The 24,130-nt window shown below is 54.2% G+C and overlaps 1 protein-coding gene across 6 annotated transcripts in view; it reads left to right on the plus strand.

Moving 5' to 3' along the window:
• Positions 1-368: 368 nt before the first annotated feature.
• PADI2 (peptidyl arginine deiminase 2) overlaps positions 369-24,130 on the plus strand; it is a 56,297-nt gene continuing 32,535 nt past the window's right edge. For 3 of the 6 annotated variants that reach the window (XM_027522277.1, XM_027522286.1, XM_027522296.1), the window contains exons 1-3: positions 371-543; positions 19,588-19,771; positions 20,839-20,911. In XM_027522277.1, coding sequence (XP_027378078.1) covers positions 452-543; positions 19,588-19,771; positions 20,839-20,911 — 349 coding nt within the window. In that variant the 5' untranslated portion in view covers positions 371-451. Of the gene's footprint in view, positions 544-19,587; positions 19,772-20,838; positions 20,912-24,130 lie in introns of those variants that run through there. The other 3 variants (XM_027522310.1, XM_027522301.1, XM_027522321.1) reach the window with 3 other exon arrangements.

A 24,130-nucleotide genomic window follows, 5' to 3' on the forward strand; every position in this document is an offset into this window, starting at 1 on the left:
GCTCAACATCGCTCGTTATTCGAGAAATGCAAACCCTTCCTCCAATAAGGCTCACTCCCCAGCCCTGGCTGGGTCAGCGCATCCACTCGCTCTGTCCCCGCCCCTGTGGCGTTTGCATTATCTGCCCGCGGGGCTGGAGTCGCCCAGAGGGGCAGCTGGCTCTGCGTCCTGGCGCCGGCAGCTGGGGGCCAGTGGAAAGTCTGTTGAAAGAAAGAATGAGCAACTCAACTGCTGACGTCACCCTGACCAAGCTGGGGGTGGGGCGTGGCCACGCTTGACGGACGGGCCCGCGGCCCATTGCGCGAGGAGGCCACGGGCTGCCCCGCCCACCGGCGGCCGGATAAAGGCGGGGCGCGGGCCGCGGGCGGACTGTTGCGAGGGGCTCACCTGCGGCAGGTGCTACGCCGAGCGGCCGGGCGAGGACGCGCGCGGGGCCGGGCGCTGCGCGACGATGCTGCGCGAGCGGACGGTGCGGCTGCAGTACGGCAGCCGCGTCGAGGCGGTGTACGTGCTGGGCACGCAGCTCTGGACCGACGTCTACAGGTGAGCCGGGCCACCGCGCCCCTCCGCCTGCTGGCTGGGCCCGAAATCTGGGCCCAGAAAACCCGAGACCCTCGCCGGACTCGGGGACACGAACAGGCTGCCTCCAGCCCGAGTCGCCCCTCGTCCGAGGCCCCCGCGCCCAGAAATCCTGAGAACCAGCACCCAAAACTTGTGTCAGACTCCCCCATATACAGAGACCCCCCCAGATATGCAGACACAGCATGGGAACCCCCACTACCCCTTACCAAGAACCCCCGCCGCTTCTCCCCAGACTTCCCGCCCCCGACCCTCTCCAGCCCTTCTCCAGGGACGACCTGGGCACCCCTCGGCTTCCCCAGCCTCTTCTCTTTCGCCTCCCCGCTCTGCCCTCAGCAGCGCCCTGAAGCCCCCAGACTCTCTGGCTCACCTCCCACCGCAGCCCAGACCCTCCCCCGACTCCCGAACCAGCTGAACTTCCTCCTGGATCCGCCTGGGGCATGGCCAGGGGGAACCTGGCCAAGGGGTGGCCTAGGCTCCAATTTCGCCCTGTGGGGGCTCCGGGTGATTGTCTGTCCCCAAGCACTGGCCAGGAGCACCCTGTCCCCAAATGCCTTCCCCTGACTTCACCCTGGGGTCAGGGAGGGGCCTTGTTCCACCAGAGGGAGGGTGTGGACGTGCGGGTTTTTGTCAGAAGAGCTCTCCTCATTCAGGACCCTGTTCCCACTGGCCCTGTTCTCCCGTCCTCAAAGTCTGGTGGGGTGCAGGATTCCTGGGACCGCAGGCCGTGGGATGGGGGAATGGAATTAAGCACCCCACTGCTCCCGCCCCCGCCAGGAAGCGGCCAAGTCCCAGACTGGTGCGAAGGAAGTGGTGGAGAGTCCCAGGTGGGACCCTGCAGCCCTCTGCTCCGGGTCCTTGAAGTGTTGCGCATTGCTGGCATGGGAGGGCTCGGTGCTGAGAGGAGGGAGCAGGGAGGACTTGGGGTGGGGACCTCATGCTGATGCCTGTGGGCAAGTCCCCCGATCCACTCTGTGCTTTGAGTGGCTTACTGCTCCCACGTCATTCTGTCATCGGGCACCCTGCCTCTCCCAGCCTCTCTGACACCCCATCCCTGTGTCTTCCCCCACACCCTCCCAGCGCATTCCCTCTGTCACCTCCAGTGGCCCTGCCAGCCCTGCCAGGCCAGTCCCCTGCCCCCTTCCTCCTCAGCAGGCACTGGCCGACCCCGAGGGCAAAGAGCCGGTCACCCTGCAGACCTGGGGGCCCTGTCCAGCCGTGGCCCCTGCCTCCAGTCTCCGTGTGTGAACCTCAGGGTCACAACTCAGAAGTGCAGTGTGGTCCAGGCCTCAGTGGCCCTGGGGGCGCTCCCCTCCCTTCCCCACCCCTGTCCTAACTGGGCACTGCCAGCGAGTGGGCCAGGAGCCAGGACACTCAGGCCTCTAAGCCTCAGCTGTCACCATACCCGCCTGTTTGTCCACCGGGGCACTTTTAGTGCAGCCTGAGAGGCTGGCACGATGCCTCCGTTGCGGGGTGGGGAGTCAAGAAGGGGTCAGGCTCAGGCCCACCCTCTGTCAGAGGGGGGCAGAGAGCGGGGAAGGAGGTGCTCATCCCCCTCTAGCAGGGCGCAGAGGTGTGACCGTCCCCTCTGTGCTTTCTCAAGAAGCCAGTCACAGCCCCTGCGACCCTCACCTCCTACCTGCATTTGGCCCAAGACCCTCTCACACCCCCCGCAGAGAAGCAGTACACTCTAGACCCCTGTTGTCCAGTGGAAATAGAATGCAAGCCACAAAGAGAGCCTTAAGGTTAAAATAAGCAGGTAAAGTTAATTATAATAATATATGCATGTGTCGCTTCAATCGTGTCTGACTCTTTGCGACCATATGGACTTGTAGCCCACCAGGCTTCTCGGTCCATGGGATTCTCCAGCCAAGAATACTTGAGCGGGTTGCCATGCCCTCCTCCAGGGGATCTTCCCGACCCAGGGCTGAAACCCATGTGTCTCACATCTCCTGCACTGGCAGGCGGGTTCTGCACCACTAGCGCAGCTGGGAAGCCCTAGTCGCTAAGTCGTGTCCGACCCTTGCGACCCCATGGACGATAGCCTGCCAGGCTCCTCTGTCCATGGGATTCTCCAGGCATTAATACTGGAGTGCGTTGCCATTTCCTTCTCCGTGGGATCTTCCCAAACCAGGAATGGAACCTGGGTCTCCTGCATTACAGGCAGATTCTTTACTAACTGAGCTACGAATAGCTTATACTTTAACCTCAGTTCAATTCAGTTCAGTTCAGTTCAGTCTCTCAGTCGTGTCCGACTCTTTGCGACCCCATGAATTACAGCACTCCAGGCCTCCCTGTCCATCACCAACTCCCGGAGTTCACTCAAACTCATGTCCATCGAGTCAGTGATGCCATCCAGCCATCTCATCCTCTGTCGTCCCCTTCTCCTCCTGCCCCCAATCCCTCCCAGCATCAGGGTCTTTTCCAGTGAGTCAACTCTTCCCATGAGGTGGCCAAAGTACTGGAGTTTCAGCTTTAGCATCAGTCCTTCCAAAGAAATCTGGTCTCCTTTAGGATGGACTGGTTGGATCTCCTTGCAGTCCAAGGGACTCTCAAGAGTCTTCTCCAACACCACAGTTCAAAAGCATCAATTCTTCGGTGCTCAGCTTTCTTCACAGTCCAACTCTCACATCCATACATGACTACTGGAAAAACCATAGCCTTGACTAGACGAACCTTTGTTGGCAAAGTAATGTCTCTGCTTTTGAATATGCTATCTAGGTTGGTCATAACTTTCCTTCCAAGGAGTAAGCGTCTTTTAATTTCATGGATGCAGTCACCATCTGCAGTGATTTTGGAGCCCAAAAAGATAAAGTCTGACACTGTTTCCACTGTTTCCCCATCTATTTGCCATGAAGTGATGGGACCAGATGCCATGATCTTCGTTTTCTGAATCTTGAGCTTTAAGCCAACTTTTTCACTCTCCTCTTTCATTTTCATCAAGAGGATTTTTAGTTCTTCTTCACTTTCTGCCATAAGGGTGGTGTCATCTGCATATCTGAGGTTATTGATATTTATCCCGGCAATCTTGATTCCAGCTCTTGCTTCTTCCAGCCCAGCGTTTCTCATGATGTACTCTGCATATAAGTTAAATAAGCAGGGTGACAATATACAGCCTTGGCGTACTCCTTTTCCTATTTGGAACCAGTCTGTTGTTCCATGTCCAGTTCTAACTGTTGCCTCCTGACCTGCATATAGGTTTCTCAAGAGGCAGGTCAGGTGGTCTGGTATCCCATCTCTTTCAGAATTTTCCACAGTTTATTGTGATCCTCACAGTCAAAGGCTTTGGCATAGTCAATAAAGCAGAAATAGATGTTTTTCTGGAACTCTCTTACTTTTTCGATGATCCAGTGGATGTTGGCAATTTGATTTTTGGTTCCTCTGTCTTTTCTAAAACCATCTTGAACATCTGGAAATTCACGGTTCATGTACTGCTGATATTTTAACCTAATATATCCCAAATATTAGCATTTCAATATATAATCAGTATAAAAATTGTTCAGAGCTAGTTCGACATCCTCTTTTTCATACTAAGTATTGGAAACTCAGCGTGTGTTTCGTACTGTGCAGCACGCCTCGGTGCGGACTAACCGCATTTGAGGCACTCGATGGGCGCCGCTGGCCGTGACCACTGTGTGTCCTGCGCAGCACAGGTCTGGGCGACGCGCCTCAGCCTCGGCACCGCTGCGTTTGGGCCAGGATGGCTCGTTGCCACCAGGGGTGTCCTGGGCACTGTGCCATGTTTAGCAGCCTCCCTGGCTTCTCACCCCCCAGATGCCAGTGTGTGCTTAGTTGCGTGCTTAGTCACTCAGTCGTGTCCGGCCCTCTGTGACCCCATGGACTGTAGCCCGCCAGGCTCCTCTGTCCATTGGATTCTCCAGGCCAGAATACTGGAGTGGGTTGCTGTGCCTTCCTGCAGGGGATCTTCTCAACCAGGGATCAAACTTGCGTCTCCTATGCCTCCTACAGTGGCAGGCAGTGCTTCTCCTACAGTGGGAAGCCCATGGATGCCAGTAGCAACCCCCAGCTGTGACACCTAGAAACGACTCCAGATAACCCAGCCGCCCCTGGTAGGCCAAGTCGCCTCCAGCTAAGAACCGCTGGTCAGCGGAAGGAAGCCCCTCCCGATACCAAGGAGACTGAGCTGTTGTCACTCCTGATAGCTGTAATGATAAGAACATCTGTCAACATGGCAGAGGATAAGAGGTTAGACAGCATCACCAACTCAAGGGACATGAATTTGAGCAAACTGTGGGAGATAGTGGAGGGCAGAGGAGTCTGGTGTGCTGCAGTCCCTGGGGTCGCAAAGAGTCATGACTTAGTGACTGAACAACAACATACCACGTGCATTATCTCCTCTTTTCCTCCCCGCAGACCTTGGAGATTGTGCTTGGATCATCTCATTTCGTAGATGAGGGAAGTGAGGCTCAGGGAGGTGAAGCCATTTGCCTGATGTCACACAGGACTCAGGTCTAGTCCTGTCTGGCTCAGAACTCATGCCCTTAATCTCCTCTCTAACCTCTGTGTCCTCAGCCACTTAAATTGTGTACGACTCTTTGTGACCCCATGGACTGTAGCCCGCCGGGCTTCTCTGTCCATGGAATTCTGCAGGCAAGAATACTGGAGTGGGTAGCCATTCCCTTCTCCAGGGGATTTTCTGAACCCAAGGATCAAACTCGCATCTCTTGGGTCTCCTGCACTGCAGGCAGATTCTTTATCACTGAGTCACTGGGGAAGCCCCTCTAACCTCCAGTTTAGATTGAATTAGATGACCCTCTTAACCTGTGTCCCTCCCAGCCCCAACCAGGGCCATGAGACACTGCTCCCGGAGACTTCACCCACCCCCAACTGACCTTCCGCTTCCCTCCCCACCCAGACACAAGTCCTGACTCAACCCCCGCGTGATGCCCCAGGGTCTCCAGTCTCCAAGGAGACACTGAGGGACAAGGTGGTGGGCCTTGGGCCCTGTCAGTGAGGGAGTGGTGTCTTGACCCCTCGGTCCTAAATCACAAAGATGAGTGAACAGACCGCAACACCCACCTGCTTTCCCAAGGGCTCTGGGTCCCCTCTCCTGAGACGCGCACAGACCTCCTTCACCTCCAGACGCAATGCAGGGCCTCGCCTGCCCCTTCCTCGGCTGGCCCTGAGGGCCACCCACCCTCTCCCAGCAAAACCGGTCCTTTGGGGATGATGACCTGACCCAGCGACATTCTGAGGGCTGGCCTGCAGCACGCTAAAAACAGATGCACAGAAAGAAGGAAGTAGGAAATGTTTTTGTAGAGATTTACTTCGGGATCCTTGTTAAAGACACTTGCTGTTTCCTCTCCCCTCCCTGCCCCCCACGCAGCGCGCTTATCTGAGGTCTGGGGCGGGCCTCGTCTGCGCACCGGCCTCCTCTGCGCGGTCTCCCCCAGCGGTCCCTTCAGCCCACAGCTGCTGCTTTGGTGGGCCGACCTGAGTCCACATCTGATTCTGACTTGTTGTTGGAGAGAAAGCGCTGCGTGAGTGGCACCCCCATGTCAATTTCATCCTGCTGCTCACCTCCGCCAGGTCCCCTGGGAGCCTGGAGAACGCACAGCCTTGGAATAAGGTGACAAGGCGGCTGCACTCTGCCTGACTCGTCCCCTGACCCACAAGCCCTGGGTTCATGCATCTGACCAGGAGGGGAACAGTGCTTGACTGGGTGGTGAGCTCTCTCCATACCCGTTTCCTGAGGTCTGCAGGAGCTTCCGGGCAGAGGTGATGTCATCGGTCGCCTCTTGCTTCTGTAGGGCTTTCTCTTGGCTGCATTTGACCTCATGATGAGCCCACGAGGTTGGAAGTAGAGTGAGCCTGGGTTCCTTCCTCTGAGATTCCCCAAGGCAGAGGCTGGCCAGCCATTTCTCCCAGCAGGGCCTGGCCCGCCACCTTCCGACCGAAGACAGGAGAGGGGGTAGCAGGGAAGGAGTCCCAGACGTCAGTGCAGTAAAATGCTGGGCAAACAGGGCTCAGGGCAGTTGCACATCCTGCCTTGGGGGCACCTGTGTGCTCAGTCGCTAAGGCGGGTCCAACTCTCTGTGACCCCATGGACTGCAGCCCGCCAGGCCCCTCTGTCCGTGGGATTCTCAGGCAGGAATACTGGAGTGGGTTGCCATGCCCTCCTCCAGGGGGTCTTCCCAGAGACAGAACCTGTGTCTCCTGCAGGCTGAGCCACCTGGGAAGCCCCCAGCCTTGGAGGAGAACCTGCCAAAGCTAAATGCAACCCCACGTCACTCCCTCAACTCAACTCAGATCGCCCTCTCTCTGACTCTTTGTTGGTGTGAGTGTTTTACAAAGTGTCCTTAGGACCCGATCGAAGGGCTAGGGCCTGCGGTGCCTGAGCGCCCCCGCACCGGGTGTCAGGCCCCCCCTCCTGCTGACCCACCTGCCTCCACTCCAGCTTCGCCGGTTCTGTGGACGCTGCTCTTGGCCCCTGACTGCAGCTCCTCCTCCCTGCTTCCGGGCCTCTGCAGGTGCTGTTCCCTTTGCCTGGCACGTGGCCCCCAGACCTCTGCAAGCCTGGCAAGACTCAACTCCTGTCACCTCCTCCCAGCTTTCTGAACTCCTCCCCACCCAGCCCGCATTTCGCGGTGCCGACCCCAAGCCCCAGGCGCTCCCCACCTCAGGACTGCTGCTTTTCTTTGTAGATCTTATTATTTACTTAATATTGCTAGCTAACTTATTCTGTACCGGGCAGCCTTATGGGCACTTTGTACATTCATGACATATGCATTTCATAATTTGAGTTCAGTTGCTCAGTCGTGTCTGCCTCTTTGCAGTCTCATGGACAGTAGCCTGGCAGGCTCCTCTGCCCAGGAAAAAATACCAGAGTGGGGTGCCATTTCTTACTCCAGGGATTTGACAATTTATTTGTGTTTAAACCTCACAGCGGGCTTCCCAGGTAGCTCAATGGTAAAGAATCCACCTGCCAATGTAGGAGACACAGGTTGGATCCCTGGGTCGGGAAGATTCCCCTGGAGAAGGAAATGGCAACCCACTCCAGTATTCTTGCCCAGGGAGTCCCATGGACAGAGGAGCCTGGCGGGCGACAGTCCCTGGGGTCGCAGAGAGTCGGAATGACTTAGTGACTGAACAGCAGCAACAAAACCCGCAGCAGCGTCGTGAGCAGGTGCAGTTATGGGGAAACGCACTGGGGGAGCTTGTCCACGGTGGCGAAGCTGCATGATGGCGGCGGCGCGGAGCCCACGCCTGTGGCCGCCCTGGCAGGCCATCTTCTGGGACGGGTGTTGTAGGCGCGTCTTCCCCCTGCTCAATGCCTCCCTCGTTCCTGTGAGCCTCCTGCCCTCAGGTCATTGATGGCTCCTTGGTTGGCTGGATGGATGGATGGATGTGGCCAGGGGCGCACATAGACTGGATTGTCACCAGGCTCCACCACCAGCCTCAGGGATGGGCACCGCTGGACGGAACGGCGGAAGGCCAAGGGCATGTGGCCGAGCTTGGCCAGGGCAGCGTTGCCCCTGAGAGAATGACAGAGGTGGAATTCAGGCCAGGCCAGGTGGCCCCATAAATTAGAACAACACCCAGGGCCCTCAACTCTTACAAACAAGGAAAGGCTCTGGTTCCAGGCTAGTCCCCAGGGAGTGGCAGCTCCCTGTGGTCGAGCCCATCGCTCCCTGCACGGCTGGGGTCCCCCAGATCTTCTGTCCCTAGCCACAGGGCCTGAGTCGGGTGGGAGCACAGTGGCAAGGACTCACCCCAGTGCCCATCCCCAGCTGGACAGGCACGTGATTCAGCTTCGGGGGAGGCCAGTTTTTGGTGGCAGCTTTGTCCTGCCCAGCAGTGCCCGGCCCCATGCCCAGGACACTGACAGCTTGCCTTGGTCACTTATCCTAAGACCCAGGGTAGGATGCCAGCTTTTGGTGTCCACTCTCTGGACTGATGCCCACCTGCAAAATAAGTGGGGGCTTCTCGTTTGATCCTTTCCTGACCCAGGCCTGGCACTCCCCCTCCTTCACCAGGTGCCCCTACCCAGATGATTTTTAGGGAGGACTGGAACCCCTGGATCTCTCCCAGGACAGGAGCAGCCAGGCCTGGAGCTCAGAGAGCTTCAGTTTCCCCCACATCCTGCCTGTCTCTGTCCCTGAGACTCAGAGCAAATGCCTGCCCTCTGTGGGCCTCAGTGTGCTCATCTGTAAAACGGGATGACATTAACACGGGCCTCGTGGGGTTGTCAGAAGGATAGACTGAGATTACGTGGGCTTAGGACTTAAAACAGTGTCCAGCACGCAGTCAGTCGTGGTTTTCGTGAATTGGTATTGGGTTTTGTGCATGCTGAATCGACTCTCTATGACCCCATGGACTGTAGCCCACCAGGCTCCTCTGTCCATGGGATTCTCCTCCAGTCAAGAACACCGGAGTGCTTGCTGTATCCTCCCCCGGGGGATCTCCCACCCAGGGATTGAACCTGTATCTCCTGCGTCTCCTGCGTTGGCAGGCAGGTTCTTTACTGCTACTGCCACCCGGGAAGCCCGTTGGGTTTATTATATTATTAAGACAGATAACAATGAACTGTGGCCTCAAAACGCTTAGAATGTTCACGGGAGAGAAATGTTGAAGACGTGTTAAGTATTGTTTGAAGCACCAGCACAGGGAGGGAGAGGTGGGTCCTGGCTGATAGGATCGGGGAGGACTTCCTGGAGGGGGTGGCAACCCAGCTGGAGGATGGACGGGGGTTCACAGTGTGACCCGGACAGGCCATGCAGGAGCAAGGTGCCTGGCAGGAAAGTAGGGACACTGGGGGGCAGAAAGGGCGTAGTTTCTGTAGCCTGAGTGTAAGACTAGAGAGTGGATTCGTTTAAACCTGGGCTTTGAACGCTGGGATCAGGCATTAACCTTGGATCTGCAGGGAGTGGTTGCAGGTGTCTGGGGAGAGAGTGACCATGGATTAGATTGTTTCTTCCCTAAGGAGAGGGCCCCTGGGCAACTGGAGGCCCCAGTGCCTAGTGAGAGACGCTGCTGAGCCCACCAGGCACAGAAGAGGGCTGGCTAAAAACAAGAGTCACGGTCTGCCTTCACGGATCCCAGTCCAGACCAGCTGCCCACTCCAGGGCTCCAGCTGCCTCCCCCTCAGAAGGCTCCGGGAGGGTGCTCGCCGTGGGGCTGCACGCCAGGCTGGCACCCACAAACTCCCTCAGATTCTTGCAAAGACCTGGGGACAGGATGTCACACCCAGGCTGCCAGGAGCTGGGTTCACAGTGGAGTAAGCCCTGCTGGTGTTAACGAGGCCCAGGGCAGGTGGACAAGCTAGGAGAGCCAGATGCCAGCAAGCTGCAGGCACGTCCTGCCCTCAAGTCTGGGGCAGAGGGAGCGTCCCAGCCCTGCAAGGCCAAGCTGGCCCTCCCCACTGACTACGGGAGGACCACAGAGGCTGATGGCTCCCTTGAGGTCACACGGCATCTGTGGGGCTGAGCAGATGTTAGGCTGCAGCCCCCAGAATCCCCTTGGGCCAGGCACAGTAAACACGCCTCTTCTTCATCTGACACTGCTTTCCAGTCTTGCTCACAGTTCCTTTGTTTGATGCCCGCTGACTGGCCGTGTCCCTCCATCTCCCTGGCCAACACCCCGCCCCACGCCACCGCCAGCGCTCCCTTGGACAGCTGCAGCCACCTTCCCACTGGTCCCCAGCCCCAACGCTCTCCTGACTCTGCCTCCCACCCTGCGCCCTGGAGGAGCTGTCTGTCCCTGTGCAGCGGCCTCGGGGCCTGCAGGGGAGCGGCCGGCTCCTCACCGTCGCCTGGGTCCTCTCCCCGCTGCTCTCCCTCTGTCGTGCTCACAGACTCCAGCCACGTTAACCTTCTTCCAGTTTCTCGAACATGCTGGGCTGACGTCCACCTCAGGCCAGCACCCACGCTGTCCTTGCTGCCTGGAAATCTCTGCCCCTCTTCCTCTCATCGCTTTGGGCAAATTCAGCGGTTCCCACACTGGTCCCTGGACCAACAGCTTCACCTGGGAGTTTGTTAGCAATGCGGTTGTCTCTCACAGTATGTGTATCACATCTTCCATTTATACTCTTTCAGTTCAGTTCAGTTCAGTCGCTCAGTCGTGTCCGACTCTTTGTGACCCCATGAATCGCAGCACGCCAGGCCTCCCTGTCCATCACCAACTCCCGGAGTTCACTCAGACTCACGTCCATCGAGTCAGTGATGCCATCCAGCCATCTCATCCTCTGTCGTCCCCTTCTCCTCCTGACCCCAATCCCTCCCAGCATCAGAGTCTTTTCCAATGAGTCAACTCTTCGCATGAGGTGGCCAAAGTACTGGAGTTTCAGCTTTAGCATCAGTCCTTCCAAAGAAATCCCAGGGTTGATCTCCTTCAAAATGGACTGGTTGGATCTCCTTGCAGTCCAAGGGACTCTCAAGAGTCTTCTCCAACACCACAGTTCAAAAGCATCAATTCTTCGGTGCTAGCTTTCTTCACAGTCCAACTCTCACATCCATACATGACCACAGGAAAAACCATAGCCTTGACTAGATGGACCTTTGTTGGCAAAGTAATGTCTCTGCTTTTCAATATGCTATGTAGGTTGGTCATAACTTTCCATCCAAGGAGTAAGCGTCTTTTAATTTCATGGCTGCAATCACCATCTGCAGTGATTTTGGAGCCCCCCAAAATAAAGTCTGACACTGTTTCCACTGTTTTCCCATCTATTTCCCATGAAGTGATGGGACCAGATGCCATGATCTTCGTTTTCTGAATCTTGAGCTTTAAGCCAACTTTTTCACTCTCCACTTTCACTTTCATCAAGAGGCTTTTGAGTTCCTCTTCACTTGCTGCCATAAGGGTGGTATCATCTGCATATCTGAGGTTTTTGATATTTCTCCTGGCAATCTTGATTCCAGCTCTTGCTTCTTCCAGCCCAGCGTTTCTCATGATGTACTCTGCATAAAAGTTAAATAAGCGGGGTGACAATATACAGCCTTGACATACTCCTTTTCCTATTTGGAACCAGTCTGTTGTTCCATGTCCAGTTCTAACTGTTGCTTTCTGATCTGCATCCAGGTTTCTCAAGAGGCAGGTCATGTGGTCTGGTATTCCCATCTCTTTCAGAATTTTCCACAGTTTATTGTGATCCTCACAGTCAAAGGCTTTGGCATAGTCAATACAGCAGAAATAGATGTTTTTCTGGAACTCTCTTGCTTTTTCGATGATCCATGCAATTCTATTTGTCAGTTCTCCAATAAAGTTGCAGGGAAGAAATGCATGTTCCTCAATCTGCTGAGTCAGAAACCCTGGGGTAGCCTGACAATCTGCATTTTAACAGGCTTTGCAGGTGTGGCCAGTGCAATTCAAATTTAAGAACCACTGATCTAACAAACTCCAAGCTATAATTTAGAGTGTAAAATTAAAACCTCAACTCAAATGCCACGTCTTCCAGGAAACCTTTCTCGACCTCCAGACCAGGACCTCGTGGAACCCCATACTTTTCCTTTAGAGCAGTTTTCACAGCTGTCATCAAAACTGTGCAATCCATCAAGAGCCTTTTTCTCTTCCACTAGAGTATTTGCTCTATGGCCCCAGGAGCATATTTTCTATTTTGCTCTATCCCAGGACCTGCTGCTGCTGCTAAGTTGCTTCAGTCATGTCCGACTCTTCGCGACCCCATGGACTGCAGCCCACCAGGCTCCTCCATCCATGGGATTTTCCAGGCAAGAGCACTGGAGTGGGGTGCCTAGCACACGCCTGACACATAAAAAGTCCTCAATAAATTCTGTCACATGAATGGCCACATATGCAAGTCCCCTCTTCCAGCCCTTCCTGGGGCGAACATTGACTGACCGCATGCCTGTGCTAAGCTAGGTGCTGAAAGTGAAAGAAAATACACTCTCTGCCTCCAAGAAGATGAGCTGCCACCAGGGAGAATAAACATGGATGGAGCCAAATCAGTTGAGTTGAGTCATCCGGGAAGGATGAGTTGCCAGGCAGAGAAGCCGGGGGAAAGGGTTACAGGTGGAAGGGCCAGCACATGCAACATGCATGGCGAGATGAGACAGCGCCGGGAGTCGGGACGGTGGGGCGTTGCAGGCGGTGAGGCGGGGAGTCAGTTTGGGATGGGGTGGCTGAGTACCACTGTGTGAGTATCAGGCCCCAGAGTCTGAATTTTACTGTTTGGTGGTCACTGAAGAGCCACTGAGTATTTTCCAGCAGGCAAGTAACCTGATTTCTTTCCCTTTTTTTCAATCACTCTGATAATACAGTTTGGAAAACCAAGAAGGGTGGGTCCATTCATTCATTTATTCCTGAAATATATACATTGAGTGTGGCCGTGTCCTGGGTGCTGGGATATGATGGGCGGTGCAGATGTGGCCCCCGCCTGTCCTTCTGTCCACATATCTTTAGCCTCTTTCTCGTAAGCCGGAGGTCATGGCCACCGTGATCCCAGCTCTGTCCCCTCCATAACTGTCCCCCTGAGCCCCTCCCTGCAGCCTCCAGGGAGAAGCGAGATGCCCACAGCCCCTGGCTCTTGGGTTTCTGCAGGGGATTCTAAGAGGTTCTTCCTGGGGAGGGAGGCAGCCAGCAGGCTCCACAGGGAACAATGGGCGCCTTTGTTGCTTCTGCCAGGGCCACTCCATGAATAGCTGTTTGCTCAGTTCAGAGCAGGGCTGGGACAGGAGGCTGTGGGGCTCTAGAGCTCCAGTGTAGGTGAGGTGTTAACCCCCAAGCCTCTGGGGCCTCCTCTAGTTTCTCACTGGCTCCGAGGGATGAAGGAGGTGGGGAGCATCACTCAGAGCGACCATTGTCAGAGTCGGGCCCTAAAAGATCATCCTGCCCTGTGAGTTTACAAAGCAATTTTTTAATAGAGTTGTATGCAGAAACAAAATGAAATAATAGTGCTCTGGTTAAAGGGGGTGGGCGTCTAGCAGAGGGATCCCCGCCTGGTCAGCACCTCTTCGTCACCCCTTTGTCCAGACCCGCCCCTCTGCGCTCCCCAGACTCCAGCCAGCCTTGTCCTGGTCCCATCCTTTCCCTTTACTCTTGAAACAGAGAGGACAAGTGCTTTGGCCAAGGCCATCCAGCAGCTTTATGGTCAAACCCAGGGCTTGCACTAGAGTGATATCTCCTAGACCTGAGCGCACAGCTACCCAGACTCCCATGATTTTTACCAAAAGCATATTCTAACTCTAGTATCATTGACTTAAAATTTTCTTTAAACCATCTCTTATTTTTCTTATAACTTTAAGTGGAGATCTTATATCATTACCATAAATGCCAAGCCTTTATCAATTTCCATAAAAGATAACACGTTTAATGAATACCTATCTTCTTTTAAATTATGCCACCTAAAAGTATCTCATGGGTACCCACATCTCCTTTTGGGATTTCCAGCCTGGCATGTCTAAAAGGTTCACTTCTGTCCTGCTCAGAACATGTGAAAATGTTAGTCACTCAGTCATGTCCAACTCTTTGTGACCCCATATACTGTAGCCCACCAGGTTCCTCTCTCCATGGAATTTTCCAGGCAAGGATACTGGAGTGGGTTGCCATTTCCTTCGCCAGGGGATCTTCCTGACCCAGGGATCAAACCCAGGTCTCCTGCATTGCAGTTGGATTCTTTACCATCTGAGTGACCAGGGAAGTCTGTCCTGCTCAGCTCCACCCCCTCTGCTGAGTGGGTGTGATGTGCTCAGCCCTGTGCTAGGCTCTGGAGGAGAACAGACCTTGCCCTCAGGGCCTTACAATCCAGAGGAGACAGATTGGCATCCTGTGGCAACAGGAGACGTACCCCGCCCCAGGGAGGAAAAGACAAGGCCTGTAGGATGGGAGGGATGGGTGGTCATTCTTCATCTTATGGGTTGACAAGTGGACACTCAAAAGGTGCAAGAGACACACTCAAGTCCCCCTCAGCATGTCAGTGGCAAAAGGGGTTGAACCCAGATTTTTGGCACATATCCCCCCAAGCCAGGGTTTCTGCCTTCTGCCCAGACTCTGTGCCACAGCACACCACAGCCAAGTGTCCCCATGATGGGCTGAGTGGTTTGGAAGAAGACAGACAAGAAACAGAGTGATTCTGAAACCTTTTTTCACAATCTCCTTTTCCAGCCCTGGGCATGGGGCTGCCCAGCCCTTGCTGCTCTCTCCTGACAGTGCCCGGGAACGCAGTAGTCTTCACCAGTAACTCTCACCGTCTGTGGCCTGGATCAACGAGGCCCCGCCTGGTGGTCTGTTTGCCTGGTGGTCTCGGCAGACTCCCACTCACGGCCTTGGCCACCTGTCCCAGGACTCTAAGCACCAGAGTGCAGTGCTGCACGTCTAGACCAGTGGCTCTCGAGCTGTGGTCCGTGGAGCAGCAGGACCAACAGTTCCCAGAAACATGATAGAAATGCAGCTTCTCAGGCCCCACTTCAGGCCTCGTGTTCAGTTGCTAAGTTGTGTAACTGAGTCCTTGCGATCTCCTGGACTAAAGCATGGCGGGCTTCTCTGTTCTTTGCTACCTCCCAGAATTTGCTCAAATTCCACTGAGTCAGTCCCACTATCTACCCATCTCATCCTCTTTCGTCCCCTTCTCCTCCTGCCCTCAATCTTTCCCAGCATCAGGGTCTTTTCCAATTAGCTCTTCATATCAGGTGGCCAAAGTACTAGAATTTCAGCTTCAGCATCAGTCCCTCCAATGAATATTCAGGGTTGATTTCCTTTAGGATTGACTGGTTTGATCTCCTTGCTGCCCAAGGGACTCTCAAGAGTCTTCTCCAATGCCACAGTTCAAAAGCATCAATCCTTCAGCACTCAGCTTTCTTAATGGTCCAGCTCTCACATCCATACATGGCCACTGGAAAAACCATAGCTTTGACTAGACAGACCTTTGTCAGCAAAGTCATATCTCTGGTTTTTAATACGCTGTCTAGGTTCGTCATAGCTTTCGTTCCCAGAAGCAAGCATCTTTGAATTTCATAGCTGCAGTCACCATCTGCAGTGATTTTGGAGCCCAGAAAATAAAGTCAGCTACTGTTTCCACTGTTTCCCTTTCTATTTGCCATGAAGTGATGGAACCGGATACCATGATCTTCATTTTTTGAATGTTGAGTTTTAAGCCAGCCTTTTCACTCTCCTCTTTCACCCTCATCAAGAGGCTCTTTAGTTCCTCTTCGCTTTTTGCAGTTAGAGTGGTATCATCTGCATATCTGAGGTTGTTGATATTTCTCCCTGTAATCTTGATTCCAGCTTGTGCTTCATCCAATCCGGCATTTTGCATGATGTACTCTGCATATAAGTTAAATATGCAGAGTGACAGTATACAGGCTTCTTTCCCAATTTTGAACCAATCTGTTGTTCCATGTCCAGTTCTAACTGTTGCTTCTTGACCTGCATACAGGTTTCTCAGAAGAAAGATAGGATGGGCTGGTATTCCCATCTTTTAAAGAATTTTCCACAGTTTATTGTGATCCTTGCAGTTAAAGGCTTTCATGTAGTCAATGAGGCAGATGTAGATGTTCTTCTGGAAATTCCTTGCTTTCTCCATGATCCAGTGACTGTTGGCAATTTGATCTCTGGTTCCTCTGCCTCTTTGAAAACCAGAATCGGAAATGCTAAGAAGGGGCCAGATAACCCATGCTTTGACAAGCCCTCCAGGTAATGGTTCTGCTGCTGCAGCTGCTGCTCTGAACTCTGAGGACCGCTGTTCCGAAGCTCGCATTCATCCCTGGCCACTGCCCCAGGCGCACTTCCGTCATGCCAGCCGGACTCTCTGAAAATGGCACCCACAAATCTGTAGCCGCTAAAAACAAGAAAGTGAAGGTTTAAACAGTACCCGCTAATGATTCTGATGCCCGATCATAGTGGAGAACTCTTTGGAAGCCCGAGAGCATCAGGCCTTCGAGACAGCAGCTGTGCCTCTGAGGCAGACACTTGCACCTATATCTTTGCCTAAACCCCACGAGAATCCGCTTAAATCCCTCTGAGCCCTCTTGAGCTTTTGGGAACCTTCAGACCGTGGGCTGGAGATTTAGCAAAACCGTCAATCCTGGGCGCCTTCCTCCTCTGTCTCCCAGTCCTTCCTGTTATCGCCCTGTAAGTCGGAGTGTTAATCTGCTTGAACTGCCGAAACAAAATACCACGGGCTCAGTGGCTTAAAAACAAACATTTATCTCTCCCAGGTCCGTCGGCTGGAGTCTGAGATCAGAGCACCAGCCTGGCTGTCCCCCTGGTCTGCACCCAGGGCCTTCCGGCTGTGGGCTCACATGGCCCCCCCTCGGTTCCCGTGGAGGAAGACCGCACTCTGTCAGCCTCTTCTTACGAGGAGACAAGCCCTATCGCTTAGACCTTACTCTCCTGACTTCATCTAATGTTCAACGATGATCACACTGGGGGTTAGAGCTTCAATGTGTGAATTTGGGAAGACTCAAACATCTAGTCCACAGCAACCAGCTCAAACCAGTTATTTTCCAGCCCCGAAATCTTGATGGCTTCTCAAGAATTCTATTTCCCATTCAGTAGAAAACTCCTCCAGAACCCCGAGGAATGACTCTCAAATAGGAGAATTCCAAGCCGTGAAAGCTGCAGCGAAAAGGAGGTGTCTTTGTGCAGAGCCCACCCACCCCTGCCCATTAAGCTCCTAGTTCATGGCTCCGTCTGTGTGCAAACCCAGCACCTGGAAGCCTGCCTCCTCGCCGGCAGCCGAGCTCCCCTGGTCTTCAGCTCAGACACTGAACAGGGCTTGGGAGACAAGAGTTCTAGGCCCAGCCAACTGTCTTTGCTGCAAATTCGGTCTTCTGTCTGAGCCTCAGACCTCTACCCTTAGAGTAGCAGGTGGCTTCCAAGCTGGTTGCCCATCAGAAATACAAGGAATCTTGTTAAGGACTCAGGTCCCCAGGAGGGATGACTAGGTGGAGCACAGGGGATTTCTAAGGCAGAGAAATTATTTTGTACAATACTATGAACGTGTATACTTGACACTGTGCATTTGACAAAGCTCATAAGACTACAATGCAGAGTAAACTCTGGACTCTAGTTAATAATAGTACATCAATATTGCTTCATTAGTTATAACAAATGTATCACACGAATGCAAGATATTCATAATATGGGAAACTGCATAGAGGAGAAGGGGTATATGGGAACTCTCTGTACTATCCAATCAACTGTTCTGTAAACCTAATACTGCTTTAAAAACAAAGCCTACTAATTTAAAAAATAAAAGCAGATTCCCCAGGCCCCAACCTGGAACATTCTGAATCAGTGGGTACAAGATTAGCCCAGGGAATCCATATGTTTCTTCTAACTTATTTATTTTTGGCAGTGATGGGTCTTCATCGCTGCTTGGGCTCTTCTCTAGCTGCGGCGAGTGGGGGCCACTCTTCGCCGAGGCGGATGGGCTTCTCACCGCAGCGCTTCTCCTGCTGTGGAGCACAGGCTCTGGGCGCGAGGGCTCAGTAGTTTGGCTCCCGCTCCTGGAGCCCAGGCTCAGCAGTCGCGGTGCACGGCCTTAGTTGCTCCTTGGCGTATGGGATCTTCCCAGATCAGGGGTCGAGTCCATGTCCCCTGCATTGGAAGGTGGGCTCTTCACCACTAGCACCACCTGGAAGCCATACACATACAGACTCTTTTTCAGATTCTTTTCCTTCAGTCCAGTCGCTCAGTTGTGTCTGACTCTTTGCGACCCCACGAACCACAGCAGGCCAGGCCTCCCTCTCCATCGTCAACTCCTGGAGTCCACCCAAACCCATGTCCATTGAGTCGGTGATGCCATCCAGCCATCTCATCCTCTGTTGTCCCCTTCTCCTCCTGCCCTCAATCTTTCCCAGCATCAGGGTCTTTTCAAATCAGTCAGTTCTTCGCATCAGGTGGCCAAAGTATTGGAGTTTCAGCTTCAGCATCAGTCCCTCCAATGAATATTCAGGACTGATTTCCTTTAGGATGGACTGATTGGATCTCCTTGCAGTCCAAGGGACTCTCAAGAGTCTTCTCCAACACCACAGTTCAAAAGCATCAATTCTTCGGCTCTCAGCCTTCTTCACAGTCCAACTCTCACATCCATACATGACCACTGGAAAAACCATAGCCTTGACTAGACGGACCTTTGTTGGCAAAGTAATGTCTCTGCTTTTCAATATGCTGTCTAGGTTCATAACTTTCCTTCCAAGGAGTAAGCATCTTTTAATTTCATGGCTGCAATCACCATCTGCAGTGATCTTGGAGCCCAGAAAAATAAAGTCTGACACTGTTTCCACTGTTTCCCCATCTATTTGCCATGAAGTGATGGGACCAGATGCCATGATCTTCATTTTCTGAATCTTGAGCTTTAAGCCAACTTTTTCACTCTCCTCTTTCATTTTCATCAAGAGGCTCTTTAGTTCTTCTTCACTTTCTGCCATAAGGGTGGTGTCATCTGCATATCTGAGGTTATTGATATTTCTCCTGGCAATCTTGATTCCAGCTTGTGCTTCTTCCAGCCCAGCGTTTCTCATGATGTACTCTGCATGTAAGTTCAATAAGCAGGGTGACAATACACAGCCTTGACATACTCCTTTTCCCATTTGGAACCAGTCTGTTGTTCCATGTCCAGTTCTAACTGTTGCTTCCTGACCTGCATACAGGTTTCTCAAGAGGCAGGTCAGGTGAATTTTCCACAGTTTCTTGTGATCCACACAGTCAAAGGCGTTGGCATAGTCAATACAGCAGAAATAGATGTTTTTTTGGAGCTCTCTTGCGTTTTCGATGGTCCAGTGGGTGCTGGATTTCCATTACAGGCTTCTGCTGTTCCCTGTGCTCCTCAGTAGGTCCTTGTTTATCCGTTTGATGTATAGCAGTCTGTATCAGTTCATCTCAACCTCCTAATTTATCCCTCCCACACTGAAGGAACCTGTATTTTTAGCCAGTGCCCTCTTCACTACCGGGTGGTTACCTTACAGCTGAGTCCTCTGGGAGACCCGGCCGCCTGGGGAGCCCTGCAGCCTTGCCCCCCAGGGGTCTCTTCCTGAAGGCCCTGGCCCCTCCCACCCAGCGGTCCCTGTGACGCCGCCTCCTCTCTCCCTCCAGCGCGGCCCCTGCGGGGGCCCAGACCTTCGGCCTGAAGCACTCGGAGCGCGTGCGGGTGGAGGTGGTGCGCGACGGGCAGGCCGAGGAGGTGGCCACCAACGGCAAGCAGCGCTGGCCCCTGTCGCCCAGCACCACGCTGCGGCTCACCATGAGCCAGGCAAGCCCCGAGGCCAGCAGCGACAAGGTACCGTGGGCGGGGCGGTGCTCCTGCGCGGGCCTGGGGGCCGGGGGCCAGGCCGGTATCTGGACGGGCCGGATCCGCGCGGGCAGGAAAAGCCGAGCATGGACCACACATGTCGGTTTCAGTTTTCTCACAACCACATTAAAAGAGCAAAAAGAGAGACCTCCCCGGTAGTCCGGTGGTTGGGACTCCACACGGTCTCTGCAGGGCTCATGGGCGCGATCCCTGGTCAGGGAACTGTTAATAAGGTTCCCCTATACTGGGCGGGATGGCTGATAAGTAAGTAAGTAAAAGAGCAAAAAGAAATAGATGGACTTAATTTTGATGATTTTTTTTACTTAACTCCATATATCCAGATACTGTCATTTCAACGTGATATCAATATAAAAAACAAGACCAAGGTTTTCTCCACGCCGAGTCTAAATCTTCTGTGCATTTCACACCTGTAGCCCATCTCAGTTCAAACCAACCACTTTTTAAGAGCTCAGTAAATCAGCTCATGGCTACAGCCACAGAAGGATGAATTCATGGCAGGTTAATGTCACGGGACTCTTAGCACAGACTCTTAGACTACTGGAAGCGACGGCCACGAACGTCCTTGGTTTCATTGTGTATCAGATGGGATGCTGGGCGCCCATGCCCAAGAGATAGAGCCGAGACCAGACCCTTTGTTCCCTGGGTTCTCTAATTATTAACATGAACGTCACATGTGTCCCGTGTCAGAGATGGCACTGGGCGTCGTCCAGTGAGAACAGCCTAAGCTCCATTGTTGCTGAGTGGGAGCTAGATACACACCCCAGTAGAAGTGGGGGCCGGCAGCAGGACGCACAGGGGGGCAAGTAGCAGACAACACCCTGGATGCCCTCTGAGAGAGGGGAGCCCCCTGTCTACTTAGATATTCTGAGAGAAACAGCCCACCAAGCCAGGAGCACTTCCTGGAGGAGAGGGTCCAGCTGGTTAGAGCGGATTGGCTTGACAGACTGTGAGGTGGTCCCTGCGGGTCTGCCTGCCTGTGACCTGTCACCTCTGTTCTCTCCCTCCCCCTGTGCCCCTCCCCCACCCCCATCAAGGTCACCGTCAGCTACTATGAGGAGGAGGGGATCACGCCCGTCGACCAGGCTGGGCTCTTCCTCACGGCCATCGGTGAGTCTGCGTGGCTCCGGCCTGGGCGCCTTTGTTCCCCAGGGGCTGGCACTGCTGCCCTTCCCAGGCGCTTGGACTGTTCTCAGTGCTGCCCGCCTGGCACTCGGAGCTTCCTCTAATAATGCAGGCCTGGGGGGTGCTGCGGGGGGAGGTGTGCCTTGGTCCTCCAGCAACTCAGCTGGCTGTCACAGTCCCTGTCACAGGCTCTGTGGACCGTGGGGAGAAGGAGCCAAGGCTGCTCCTCCCCCGTCTCTGCCCTGCAGCCCGGAGAAGAGCTCGCTTGTCAGAGGAGAATGGCCTGTCTACAAAGCCTGCACTGTCCTTCCCAGCCCCAGCTGCACCCCTGCCTTCCCCAGACCCAGCCCTCAGGGTGCAAAGATGCAACCTGGGTCCTTAACCCACCTCGTCCTAGCCCTTCATTTGATTCACAAGGACACTGAGGCCCAGAGAGGCTAGGGACCTGGTTCAAAGTCACGCAGCAACACGGTGCCGGTTGGGGCCAGAGCTCAGGCTCACTCCTTTGCGGGTTCTTCTGTTTGCGCCGCGCTCCCCTCCCCTGGATGCCAGGGCACGTGGAATGCGAGGTTCCAGGGCTTCACCCCATGGGCTCTTCTGCAGTGAAGGTATTACTTGTCCTTTCCGTTTAGCTCCTATAATGTTTAAGCCAGGGGGACATTTCAGTGAGTCCTTAGTTTAACATTGACAGAGTGGCGACAGGTCAGGGGAAGGTAAGCTACCTGTTCCTGAGCATCAGCTATGTCCTGAGGGCGTTGAAGATAACAGTGATGTCTATTTGCTGAATAGCTGCTCTGTGTCCAGGACTTTGGTGTGGAGGTGGCGATTACTGAGCACTGACAGTGTTTCAGGCTGCAGCGTGAGGTGGTTTAGCTATCATGAGCTCAGTCTATTCTCACATCTATTCTAAGAAGACAAGCTATTATAGTCCCCATTTTACAGATGAGAAAACCAAGGTTTGCCTGGGGCCACACAGCAGAATGTGGTCTATGGGACACCCAGCCGTTTCAATTATGTCATATTCTCCCGGGGCGTGGGGGGGGGGGAGTGGGGGCGCGTAGGGGGGACATAGGGGGGTGTAGGGGAGGTGAGGGGGTGGGCTCAGAAATCCCCCCACAAAACAACTAGCTCCCAAGCCAGCCTTTCCTTCTCCAACCCTGTGCTTTTAGCCCCAAACAGGCTCAGTAGTATTGCTCTCCCACTTCTGAGCTGATTCCCAAACGGGCTTGACTGCCGGTCACTTGCCCCTCTTTCCGCACTGAGGGAGTGAGTGCCCGGTCTCTGGGGGCCAGTCCTCAGGACTACGTGGCGGGAAGGGACCTTGGGAGAGTAAACCAAAGCTTCCGGCGCTGCAGCTGAGGGCTGGCACGTGTGAGCCTCACGGGTACACGGTGCCCCAGGCTGTCTCAGGTGACCGTCCCTAGGAAACCCAACCCCACAGAGGCAAGGACACTTGAAGACATCAGCGGGACGGGCAGCAGCCCAAAGCCTGGCAGAGGAGGGAGCTCCCAGGGGGCTAACAATGCCACTGACGATACTCCCGCAAAACGCAGCGGCCCCGGACGGGCGGCGCTGTGACACTGAGGAGGCCGGTGCGGGCTCAGGACGGACGGCGCAGTGACACTGTGAGGAGGCCGGCGCGGGCCCAGGACGGATGGTGTAGTAACACCGTGAGGAGGCAGGTGCGGACCCAGGACTGACGACATAGTAACACTGTGAGGAGGCCGGCGTGGGCCCAGGACTGATGGTTGTTTAACACACTGTGAGGAGGCAGGCGCGGGCCCAGGACGGACGGTGCAGTAACACTGTGAGGAGGCCGACACGGGCCCCAGAAGAATGGTGTAGTAACACTGTGAGGAGGCAGGCGTGGACGCAGGACGGACGGCGCAGTGATACTGTAGGGAGGGAGGCGCCGGCCCAGGACGGATGGTGTAGTAACACTGTGAGGAGGCCGACACGGGCCCAGGACGGACAGCGCAGTGACACTGTGAGGAAGCAGGCCCGGGCCCAGGACAGATGGTGTAGTAACACCGTGAGGAGGCAGGCCCGGGCCCAGGACAGATGGTGTAGTAATACTGTGAGGAGGCCGGTGCGGGCCTAGAACGGATGGTGCAGTGACACTGTGAGGAGGCCGGCGCGGACCCAGGACTGACGACATAGTAACACTGTGAGGAGGCCGGCGTGGGCCCAGGACAGACCGCGCAGTGGCACTGTGAGGAGGCCGGCGCAGGCCCAGGACGGACGGTGCAGTGACACTGTAGGGAGGGAGGCGCGGGCCCAGGACGGATGGTATAGTAACACTGTGAGGAGGCAGGAGTGGCTTCCCTGGTCTTTCAGGGGCAGAGAGTCCGCCTCCCAATGCAGTCGACATGGGTTCGGTCCCTGGGTTGTTGGGAAGATCTCCTGGAGGAGGAAATGGCAACCCACTCCAGTATGCTTGCCTGGGAAACCCATGGACAGGGAAGGCTGGGGGGGGAGCTACAGTCCATTGGATCACAGCATCAGACTGACTTAGCGACTACACAACAGCCAGGAGGCAAGCGAGGGTGCCATAGGGCTGAGACTGGGCAGAAGATACCGAATACATGATGAAGGACCAGGCTTGTCCTGGGGTGCTGACACTTTCACTGAAGAGTTATTTCTGTAACTGCCACAAGTTCCAGATATTTAGGCTCCATGGGTCAGTAAAATGTCCCCTCCCCTCCCCACCAAATTAGTAGACCTAACGATTTTGAAGGTTGGCCGAAAAGAAACAAAGACATTAATAAAGTAATTTACCATCAATTATTACCATCTTGTTAACATGTTAGCACCTAAAAAGTAGGCAGGGCATGATCTCAAACTACCCCACAATTGCACTCATCTCACACACTAGTAAAGTAATGCTCAAAATTCTCCAAGCCAGGCTTCAGCAATACGTGAACTGTGAACTTCCAGATATTCAAGCTGGTTTTAGAAAAGGCAGAGGAACCAAAAATCAAATTGCCAACATCCGCTGGATCATTGAAAAAGCAAGAGAGTTCCAGAAAAACATCTATTTCTGCTGTATTGACTATGCCAAAGCCTTTGACTGTGTGGACCACAATAAACTGTGGAAAATTCTGAAAGAGATGGGAATACCAGACCACCTGACCTGCCTCTTGAGAAACCTGGATGCAGGTCAGGAAGCAACAGTTAGAACTGGACATGGAACAACAGACTGGC

The sequence above is a fragment of the Bos indicus x Bos taurus genome, chromosome 2 (assembly GCF_003369695.1).
Source record: "Bos indicus x Bos taurus breed Angus x Brahman F1 hybrid chromosome 2, Bos_hybrid_MaternalHap_v2.0, whole genome shotgun sequence".
Taxonomy (NCBI): domain Eukaryota; kingdom Metazoa; phylum Chordata; class Mammalia; order Artiodactyla; family Bovidae; genus Bos; species Bos indicus x Bos taurus.